We start from the raw sequence: 11046 nt of genomic DNA on the forward strand, positions 1-11046 counted from the left end.
TGATCCCAAAATATTTTAAATGCACAGAAACCCAATCGTGAAGGGCAAGGCAGTTTTGTAAATAGTTTTTTTTACATTACAACACGTCGCACATTCCGTTAACCCAAAATGGAAGTACAAAGTCCTTGAGTCCTTAATGAGACGACTGGATATCGTGAAATGTTGATTAAACCTCAGCGATCTAACTATTACGATCCATTGATCGCAACCATTAGATTAAACAGTTTTCGGCCCCTCCAATGATATTTTCGATCTGGATCTGGATCTCTCATATTCTTATTGCAAAAAAGACAATGAATCATTGTGACATCGCGGTATAGACTTCTTCCGCAGCCTTTCTTCCTTTATGTCTACTAGAGCTTAAATCTAAAGATTGCGAGGATGAAGAACAAGGATTTCGTTCGACTTCTTCAAGCTTCTTCCCTAAGCTTAAGGCTATGATTGTGGCATAAAGTTCACCCTGCTCATTGTTTAATTAGCCTCAGATAATAAGTAGATATAAAGTCATGTCTCACATCCAACACATTTCATTAAAGTCGGGGTAGCCATTCTGTCCACACTTTCCAGTTCATTTTAGACAGATAATCGAGTCTTCCGCTTTCACCTTGATCAGTTTAATATTTTTAAGCTTTGTGAACGAGTAAAAAAATTAGTCCAATTTGGGGCTCATTGGGCTCCAAGTTAATTCTTTACTTGTCTTTGCCAAACTGTTTCAATCTGATTAAATTACTGCTCTCGGTAGCACAACAGGATGATGACTTTTTCGGTAATACTACGATAATGCGGCGGGACCATATTGGCCCGACAACGTAATGAGTCGAGAGATGGAAGTAAATTGATTATATTTACGGTAAGGGAAGTTTATATAGAGGAAGGAGAGTACAAAGAAGAAAGATAGGAAGAAGCGGGAAAGTAGACAGACAGGGTCGCTACAATCATATCATTTACTAAACTAATGGATTTTCTTCTCCTTTTAGAATCGGCCGTTTGACGACCCTGATGTATGAAGTACCGTTTACAAAGTAAAATGTACACCTTTTATGTTCATACCAGGATCTAATTCCAAAGCATGGACAAGTAGCAAATGGGCCTTTCGACTTTATTTCGATAAATAGGTTACAATTGGTTGAGCCGATCACCACTTATCGGTTCTGTCTGTTCCGAATGGTTCAAATGTTACTTATCTGACACGTGTCATTCCAAAATTTCTCAGGTAGCTCTTCTTTCTTAGTTAACGTTGTGGGTTGATTGACCAACTCCCAAAAAAACCGTACGTCGGTTCCCTTTATTGCTCTTCGAAGCCCTCTTGTTCCTGGACCAAAGCTCGCTCCAGGATGACACGCCCCTCTTTGTATCGCTGATTATCCTCGGTGGCGAACTCGTAGATCCAACCCAATTTGATGTTGCAGTTCTTGCAAGCCACATCTCGAACGATATGGCGACCTGTGAGCATCACGCGATCTTGGACTTCACTGCAACGAGGAAAATGATTTGATTCGAGAGGTGAATTCCAGATCGTAGGAACGATAGCCCCGCGTGTTTGGGGTATTTCAATCATGTCCAAATGACAAAGCTGGAATGGATCTCGGGTTTTGATCGGAGCGAACAAAAACGAGCCTTGCAGGCGAGTACGGGGGCGATGAAGAGTAACCATTGAAACGAGGATCAAGAAATCTTAATGAATGACATTGGGTTCAGGCAGAGCCCACCTGAGACTGCTTGATTTTGGAAGGCATTTCTTCTCAACAATATTCAAGCAAATGAATACAAAGCTAAAAGTTTCAGTAAAAAAAGCTGGGTCCAATTCAGCAATAAGGCCATTTGAAAGATAATTGCTTCAATTCTAGGCGCTCACAGCGGAAAACACTACAGTTCTCCTCCAGTCCTTGATAAATCGTTGCTTATGAATGAACCGTTTTGAAGAAATATCCCATTAATCATGGGCCCAACTCTACTGCAAGTCACGAAGAAATTAGGATTCAAGATGATCCGAATTTCATTACGACTGGATTGAGCGCAACTGGATGACCACGATCTTCGTTTAGATCATAATTTATTACAAGGGCCTCTAAGTCATGACTCGTTGAAAAGAGACGAGGATACAAAACGGTTACTGATATGATAAACAAACACCCTCCATTTATTTATTGAAGCTTTAGAAAGTCCGTTTTGCCAATGTTTGCGACCCAACAGAACAACAAAAAACATATGTTTCTTTGATTTATTCTGACAAAGTTTGTACATACAATTGGGCTATGCATAAAAAAAAACAAGACTCAGGAACACAATTTGATTATGTTGAAAGAGCAGTCAATCCACGTCGGATTATCATTTATCAGTGAAATATGAACACAATTGTTAGTGGGTTCAGCCATAAAAACCGTTGAACACATGGTGGGTGGCTTTTTTAAAATTATTTCCTATGGTTTGGTTTGTTCTCTTCTTCCTCTAAATGAATTAGAGTGCGGAAAGGGGTTCAGGGTGAATGAAGATTTCAGAATGAATTGATTATCATTGTACAATGAAGAAGAAGTGGGAGAGGCACATGCACTTGTGAAACTCTTCGCCGTATCTACTATGAATATGAACAAGTCGATATGTGATATATATACACCACAAAGGAGGCCGAGGGTAAGGCTGAAGTGACTTGGGCGTTTCTCCTCCTCCTCCTCCTCCTCCTTTGTTTGTGCCTTGGGCTATGACGTGATTGGAAACTCTTCGAAGCCTTCGCTTTCGGCCACGAGGGCTCGTTCGAGGATGACCCGTCCCTCTTTGTAGCGTTGATTTTCCTCCAGAGCAAATTCGTACATCCAGCCCAATTTGGAGCCGCAGTTCTTGCAAAACACATCTCGGACCATGTGTCTACCCGTGAGCATGACCCGATCTTGGACCTCACTGCGGGCAAAGAGCAAAATCAACACTCGAAAGAGGGATCGGGGCAGCCCCGGAGGAGCACAAACACAACTGGGGCCAAGGAGGCTCTCTAAACTATCACGTATAGGCTCAGTTGTGGTACAAAGTGCAAGAAATTTGAAATTTGGATGTTTTTTATTTTCATTTTATAGTACTGTTGGCACAAAGAGGCCGGTGATAATCGGAAATCAATATAGTTTCATCTATGCTTATTTCAGGTTGGGGGGGTGACATTGTCTCTTGAGTTTTCAAAAAAAAAATATAGCCAATTATCTTTGGGGAGTTGAAGTGGTTTCAAAGATTTGTCGTTGCCATTGGCTTTGAAAAACGTAAGGGAAATACGAATGGATCATTCATGGCTGCATTGATCTTGGTCAAACCAAGCAAACTAGGGGTAGCAACAGAAAGAGACCCAAATTCTAAGTCATGAATAGATAGTCTACAATATGCATGAAATTATTTCCACCCGGACAAACTTTTGTGGAGCGAAATAAGCACCTATATGTACGACGACAGTTGAGATTTCTCGTAGTTATTTTGAGCCTCGACTATCCATATCTAGCTTGTGTAAACCGTCTACAGGAAAATGCTGAATGAGCAAGCGAGCGAGCGAGCTTTTTCGAAACTTCAACCAAATTTTCGACTCCATGCATCCCGGATATCTTTAACTCGACCAACCGAAAACAAATCATTCGAAATGGACGAAATCGAAATCTCAGAGTGCGAAATCGTCTTCAAGACTGATCAAGGGGGTTTTAGAACAATTTTCCTCCCCTGATATGTGCAACCACCATCTAGACTATGATCGGCTCATGATGGCATTCAGAGCACTTCTTGGTTTCAACGGGGCAAGCAACTCCGAACCATTTGGCCTTATCGACCTTATTCGCTCGGCTGCGCTCGGCTGACCCATTTCATACCCCTAAAGTAATGCTATGCCCAACCCTGCCCTTCAACCCGTCAACCCAAGAACGCTCTCCTCGGCTCTTCTAAGGAAAAACTACCAACAACAAAAACCAAATCAAAAATCTTGATTTCAGGCCAGGCTCAACAGTGGCTTCTCCGTCCGGGGTTCCTTACTTGACCAAAGACCAATCAGTCCGAGCTCGGTTCAGCCTTTAGATTGGGTCTCACATTTCGTTGGTATTGGACCTACTGTGGTTTTGGTTTCTAAAGTGGAATTCGGATGCGTGAATTGTGCTCACCTGTACTTGAGATTGACCACTTTGGTGAAGAGAAAGGCTCGACCCGTGGCCCCCGTGAACCGAGTCGACATGAGCTCATTGCGATTGGTCAAAAACGTGCCACAGCGACCACAGTTGAATAATTTCTGCCCACCCATGTGCTCTAAATAGACACGACCCATGATAAAAGGGGAGTATTTCTTTGCAAATCTTGACTTATCAATGACGTTCTGGACTTCTTATGGGGGGGATTCAGTCTAGCCAAATTGGCCGAGACTGGCAGTTTGAGCAGGCCAGAACGCTGATTTTTGTAACCAGGAATCAAGATAAAAACGGGGTAATGACCGTAATGACGCTTGAATATAGCCAGTTGGGAGCGGTTGGTGTCAAAAAAGAATATGAACGCCACGAAACGGGTTCTAGTAGTCAGGATAAAGTTCTTTTAACATGGCCACTTTACCTTGAGTCACGCTGGCCTGGCAACACTCTCTTTGGAGAGAACAATGTAGGTCAACAAAGAAGTAACAGGGTTATATAAAGCTCATAACAAAAAGCCAAATTTGAGTCTTTCTTTTGGCTGTGACATAGTTTTTCAGAAAAAGAAAAAGTCAGTTATTTAGTTAGTTTCAAAACTTTTCAATTCATTGTTAAAAAAAATCAATACCAATACGCTCTAGTTTTACTAGTAAAAAAGCAAAAAAAGCATCCTCATCCTCGGCTTGACTCTTGGGGCCTGTTGTCCTTGAAAGAGACACGACAAAGCAAAAGGAATATCATGATAACAAATCATCCTTAAACTATATTGTCTGACCCCTCCTTGAGCTTATAACCAAAAGGAGGAAAATTTGATGAAGATGAAAAATTTTCAATTGTGTTTATATTTTTGTGAATGCTTGTTTGCGCACTGTTCAGGACATTTTATTTAGACAAGACTTGAAATCCCCATGTTTTGATTATGCCTGATGTGTTTAGATTCCCATTGAGAATCTGAGAGTGTTAATTTGGAAGTCGATCTCGAGCGTTTCTAGGTGGGGAATTGCAAATGTTGATAACAGAGTAAGAGTAAGTATGCTGAATTAAATATGATGATTGTTGCCACAAAATCTATGGGAGGGGGTAATTATATTCATGGGTTTTTGATGAGTGTTCGAGAAGGTCAAAGCCAACTTCCAGCAGAAATTGCATTATTTTCGTCCTTGAGGTTAAACCAAAGTAGCTCAAATGAATATGTCTCCAAATGAGCAACGGGAGTGACTTTAGTGTCGAGGAATTTCTGATGCCGAACCAAATGGATTACCCGAAACATTAATCTTACCTTACTTTTTTGTATTGCATTCACATTAGCCTACATTAAACCAGGGTTAAACCAGGGCTGTAGTCGGTTCTAAATAAAAGCGATGGAGTATGGTACTCATGACTTTAGCTTATTTTGCACTGGATTCCTCGAAGACCACTTTCAAAAAACTCAATCACCAAAAACACTTCGCTGGTTGGAATCACATAAGGTCCATCCATAATGATTATAACTGATGGCTGGAGGTATGCAACCCAAAAGCGAAAGGTCATGTTGAAAAACTATCATCAAACGTTCTGAAGCTTTTGCATCTTCTTAGCCAATATCCTAAACATGTATCTGCAAAAGTTGTGGAAATGTTGAAATTTGATACATTTGATGCTATATACCTAAGGCAAGGGAATACGTCCTGCCAACCAGCAACTTGAAAACTTTGCTTTGCATCTGACATATTCATCCATCGGCATTTGATTCACAAGATGCGAACTTTAATGCTTGCAAATTTTTCAAGGTTCCAAACAAAAATAACTTCAGTGTTGCTTGGTCCAAGCTCAAATTTTTGCGCTAATCTTCCCTATTTAGGATATATTTCTGGGAATATTTACGCCCAATGCTTCAAGTTTCTGCCAGTTGCTCTAGAAGAAAATGCCCATTATATTTTACTTTTCTTTGCTTCGTTACATCTACAACATTTCGAGATGTTATGGATTTACAGTAGTCCTTAAAAAACTGCGATTTATTTCAATTTTGCGATTACTTCCGATTTTGCTAATGCTGCCCTGCATTGCAATCTACCTTGAAGCTGAAAAAAAAGGTTACTTTTGCACTTTCTGATGATTGTGCACCATTACAATGAGTTTCTTCATGATGTGAAGATATTATGACAATCTGGTAGCTGTGGCACAGAATGATACTTAATCCCAATCTGGTCCAACATTTTGCCAAATTTGGTTTTGAAGGCAAGCCATTTGGTAAGAAACAAGCCCCTTAAATGGTAGATGACACTAGTTACTAAAAGCTGATGACGCCAAGTTGACAATGTCCAATAGTATTCTCAAAACTTGGCAAATAGGTCCTGAAGTAATAGCTATTGAAGAGTCTAAGAGCACACTGTGGGCAGAGACCCAACCATCAAGAGCGTCACCACACTATTTAAAACCGTTACAGAAAATTTCAGGAACATCACTTGTAGTTCAAAGTTTCAGCATTCTTCAATAAAGAATTGAATTACAATTCCCATTTGTTTATTTTTTGTGAGTTAGATGGCAATGGATGAATATTCCAGCTCCATTATTTATCTTCAAAACGAATTGTTTAGCTATTAGTGTATTCAATAAAACACATTTCAAGACATTTTCTTTCATGAGCATGAATGTTAAGGTGGAAAAGGATATTCTTTAATTGCTACATGGTGCTTGTCAGTTGTTTGCAATAAGGAATAATTTTTAGGTTTAGGTTAGTCCACTATCTTCTTATGGCCAACAGCAAAAAGTATGACATGGGCTGTTTAGTTAATCCTTTTAGCGCTGGTTAGGTCTGAATTATGAGTGTTACAAAGATAATCTTGAATAAAAATTGGTAGACTTCTAGGCACACTTTAAAAAAATATCCCTCGGCGCCTATGTTTTGATAGCGCTTTACCATTCCTGGCTGGGGAAAAGTGATCGAGGGGCAATTTTGCCTCTATGACGTCCCGGGATGGCCTAGGGCGAATATTGGCGGCCAAATCGCCCCAGTTTGGCATCTTTCCCCCTTGAGCTGCAGTCACCCTGAAACCACGTGCTCGAACCTGTTGACTGACTGACTGACCTGGCTTTCAGTTTTGTTACAGAGGTGTGGAACTAGCCCTGCCTTCACAGAGGTGAGATCGGTGGAGTGCAGGCCAGAGCGACTCAGTTATCGGGAACCCACCAGCCCGCCACCCACGGGCAGCTATTGAAACCCGGAGTGGAGCGCGGCCATTGGCATCCTTGTATCCTGGGATTGAGCGGGGCCATGGATACCAAGACGTTGTTGTCCTTTTTCGATTTGCGGCAAAAATTCGAGCGCGTCCAAATCGAGGATGGACGAAAGTTGGAAGAGCCCGACGATCCTGACGCTTGGGACGCCGTCTTGGCTCCCACGGCCGGGACCACGGCCGAGGCCGGGGCCACGGCATCCGGCTCAACGCCGGATGAGCCGTACTATGTCCAATACCAAAAACGAGAGTTGGAAGCCCATCGACGGCGAATGGCTGATGAACGCCTCCATCCTGGGCGGAGTGGCGGCGGATCGATTCTTCATCGGGTACGCCTTCCGCCTTCGTGTAGTCCTGGACGAGATTGGCAACTGCTGCAGCAGCAGAGGCGATAGTCGTTCAAATGGCAGTCTGTGAGGGATGGATGTGGCATCTCAACTAGTGAACAAAATAGGAAATAGCCTTAATCAAGGACTTTCAAAAGTCTGGATTGGTCAATGGAGAATGAGATTGAGGTCGAGCCAGTTGCGCTTCGGTGAGATGGAATGAGGGCAAGACAATTTAACAAAGCCCAGACCTCAACTTGTTTTTTTTTTGTCAAGTTGTCAATGAGGTTGGTTAGCTAAGGCCAGGTCAGAGGGAGCATTCATGGAATGCCAACCCTGAACTTCAGACTTATTTCACCCGTCTCAACTCGGTGAAAACTGGCATGACGCTCCACATGCTTTTAGTTGTTTCCTCCACAACCGACCTGAGCGACACGTCTCTATAGGCCGACTAGCTCCCATCCAGCTTGACCGAGAACCCGGATTGATACCCCAGCCCCATTTTCCATGTTCCATGTCCCATGTGCGTGCCTCAACTCCTTGTGTAATCTTCACTGATATGATGGCCTTTCTATGTAGATGAGTGGTGCCCATTCAGTGGCGGGTTCGCACATGACGGGCATTGAGGCAGCCTCCTCGTTGGGTGGGGCCTCCGAACTCCCACCCAATCCGGCACGCCCCTTGAGTGAAGATCTCTTGAGTAAATACAACTTTGACAATGTGGGTCTGGAGGCGGGCTCGAAACTGCCCATCTGGGGCGCCAAAGAAGCCATCGTCAACACCATCGACAATAATCAGGTAATCTGAAAACTGGGCTAGTAAGAACCCCATCTCGTTCTCTCTTGGTCTGAAGGTGTCATTAGAACTTGTCTCTAACTTTGGATATCTAGCGATGCTGATTGTTTCTGCCATACGCTTGGAAACCCTACTTGGTGTTGGCCAGAAACATTTGATTCGGAAATAGATTCGACAAATGTTAAGAATGCCCTCGTGAAACAAATCCCCTTTTTTCATTCAGGTGACGATCGTGTCTGGTTACACGGGCTGCGGCAAAACAACTCAAATCCCACAATTCATTCTCAACCATGCGGCTCACAATCGCAAGTATGTTAATATTGTGGTGACTCAACCACGTCGAATTGCCGCCAAAACTGTGGCCAAACGCGTGTGCACCGAACGAAATTGGCCTTTAGGCAAGTTGGTGGGCTACAAAATCGGATTAGATAAGGAATTCTCCTCGCCGGACACGCGACTTCTCTACTGTACCACGGGCATGCTCAAAAAGATGATAATCAGTGAGTACTTCTTGGTCGAGAATGATGGAATCGCTTTTATGGATATGACTGACCTTTCTCTGTTCTAGGTAAGAAACACTTGTACGATTGGACGCACATCATTTTGGATGAGGTTCACGAACGAGAACAGGACATGGACTTCGCCCTACTTCTGTGCAAGAAGCTGTTGAACACGAATTCCCTCGGCGTGAAATTGATTTTGATGAGTGCTACATTGAATTCGTCGAAATTGGAGGATTATTTCACTCGTGAACTCCCTGGTGTCTGTAAGTTGATCCACTCCAACATGAGGCACGAGGAAACACATTGCAACATTAACGGGTTGGAAGAAAATTGAAAAGATAATCGAATTTTTTATGTACACTCGATTTCAGATAAAGGATAAAGAATAGTTTACAGTTCTAATTGGGTCCAAGAATTCAATTTTAGGACAGTTATTTTCATTTAGTTATTAATCACTTATCCCCCCCTTCTGGTTAGCTTTCATGGAAAAGCCCGGTCGGTATGAAATTAAAGCCAATCATTCCCGCCATCAAGTCAACGAAATCTACTTGGACCGATTGGTGAAATACTACCCCGCGGGTTTTGATGAGCCCGATATGCAAGACGGACCTCGATTACACGATGCCAATATACATTTGTGTAAAGTGATTCTGGAGCAACTCGAAAAACTTGACGGGTCCGAGAGTCAGGATAAAAACACCGGGTATGACTCTGATTTTCGTTCCACTCATTACCCCTTTTCTTAAGGTGTTTTGTTACCCTCTCTGCAGTCATGTTGGTCCCCACCACAAACATGCGGTTCTGGTGTTTCTCCCAGGAGAGGCGGAAATCATGCGTGTGAAACGGGTCCTGGAGGGCGGCTCCAAGGCCAAAGAATTGGGATGGGTCGTTCATGTTTTGCATTCCAAAGTGCCTTTGGATCTCATCGAGTAAGTTGCACCTCCTCTTCCGATCAACGTTAGTCCAAGTGGTTGCATGTTTTTTTTTCGAATTTAGGTTGGCATTCCAAGACCCGCCCCGAGGATACAGAAAAGTGATCCTGGCCACGAATGTTGCGGAGAGCTCGATCACAATCCCTGATGTTAAGTACATTGTGGACTTTTGTCTCACTAAGATCTTGATGACCGATGTGGTGACGAATTATGTCTCTTTGAAATTGGAGTTTGCCGACAAAAATAGCTGCATTCAACGCATGGGACGCGCCGGTCGTGTCTCGTAAGTTCACAATTGACCCCAAGGATGTTATTTTGAATTACGCGTGAGGCTTGGAATGGTTATCTCGTTTCCCCTAGATCTGGTCGAGTTTACAGATTGGTAAGAAAGTCCTTTTTTGATGAGTGTTTGGAAGATTCTCATCGCCCGGAAATGCAAAGAGCCCCACTCGACAAGATCATCTTGGAGACGAAACAATTGAACTTCGGGTCACCCAAGGAGTTGCTGGCTTTGGCGCTGGATCCGCCCGATTTGAACAATATCACCCAGTGAGTGAACCGATGTGAATATGTTTGTGATTGATCCAAAGTTCATGCCAAATCTTTGCTTTTTTTTTAGGACTGTCATGACTTTGAAAGTGATTGGGGCTTTGTTGACCACTAGTGAGGGCAAAACTGTCATGGATGACGGTGATCTTACTCCCTTGGGAGAAATGATCGTATCCTTGCCCGTGGATGTCCGTTTGGCCAAGCTCATCATCCTCGGGCAGCTTTTCAATGTTCTCAATGAGACCATCGTCATTGCCGCATGTGTGAGCCAGAAATCCATCTTTGCCACTCCCTTGGAAGAGAAAATATCGTGAGTGAAAACCTGAGCGTTTGCTCGTTCCATGAACTTGAACCTGAGTTCTTACTTTCATCATTTGATTAGGGCCTACTCGTGCAAGATGCGATGGGCTCAACGCACTTTCAGCGATTGCTTCGCCGCTTTGTACGCATTCACGACCTGGAAAAAACATGTTCAAGAAGGGTTCTTTCAGAATCCGTCCCGAAGAGGGGAACACAAACGCCAACTTGAATGGTGCCAAAAAAGATTCTTGCAATTGAAGGTAATTCCTCATCCCATACTTAAATGAATTTCC

The 11046-nt window shown here is 43.0% G+C and overlaps 2 protein-coding genes across 3 annotated transcripts in view; one reads left to right on the top strand and one right to left on the bottom strand.

Moving 5' to 3' along the window:
* Positions 1-1085: 1085 nt before the first annotated feature.
* Positions 1086-4547, bottom strand: LOC131878925 (protein yippee-like 5). 2 transcript variants are annotated; one of them, XM_059225078.1, is made up of 2 exons: positions 4119-4365; positions 1086-1472 (listed from the first exon to the last, which is right to left on the bottom strand). In XM_059225078.1, exons 1-2 carry the CDS (start codon positions 4277-4279, stop codon positions 1286-1288), a joined length of 348 nt encoding a protein of 115 aa, XP_059081061.1. In that variant the 5' UTR covers positions 4280-4365; the 3' UTR covers positions 1086-1285. The 2 variants fall into 2 exon arrangements, with proteins under 2 accessions (XP_059081061.1, XP_059081060.1); XM_059225077.1 differs by lacking the exon at positions 1086-1472 and adding an exon at positions 2208-2895 and having other exon boundaries at positions 4119-4547.
* Positions 4548-5071: 524 nt separating this feature from the next.
* Positions 5072-11046, top strand: part of LOC131879565 (probable ATP-dependent RNA helicase spindle-E) — a 10870-nt gene continuing 4895 nt past the window's right edge. The window contains 11 exon segments of the mRNA XM_059225923.1: positions 5072-5159; positions 7212-7677; positions 8254-8472; positions 8693-8969; positions 9038-9235; positions 9450-9675; positions 9743-9901; positions 9969-10187; positions 10265-10453; positions 10524-10763; positions 10836-11013. Of these exon segments, the coding sequence (XP_059081906.1) occupies positions 7387-7677; positions 8254-8472; positions 8693-8969; positions 9038-9235; positions 9450-9675; positions 9743-9901; positions 9969-10187; positions 10265-10453; positions 10524-10763; positions 10836-11013 (2196 nt within the window). The 5' untranslated portion in view covers positions 5072-5159; positions 7212-7386.

The sequence above is a fragment of the Tigriopus californicus genome, chromosome 4, assembly GCF_007210705.1.
Source record: "Tigriopus californicus strain San Diego chromosome 4, Tcal_SD_v2.1, whole genome shotgun sequence".
In the NCBI taxonomy this organism is placed as follows: domain Eukaryota; kingdom Metazoa; phylum Arthropoda; class Copepoda; order Harpacticoida; family Harpacticidae; genus Tigriopus; species Tigriopus californicus.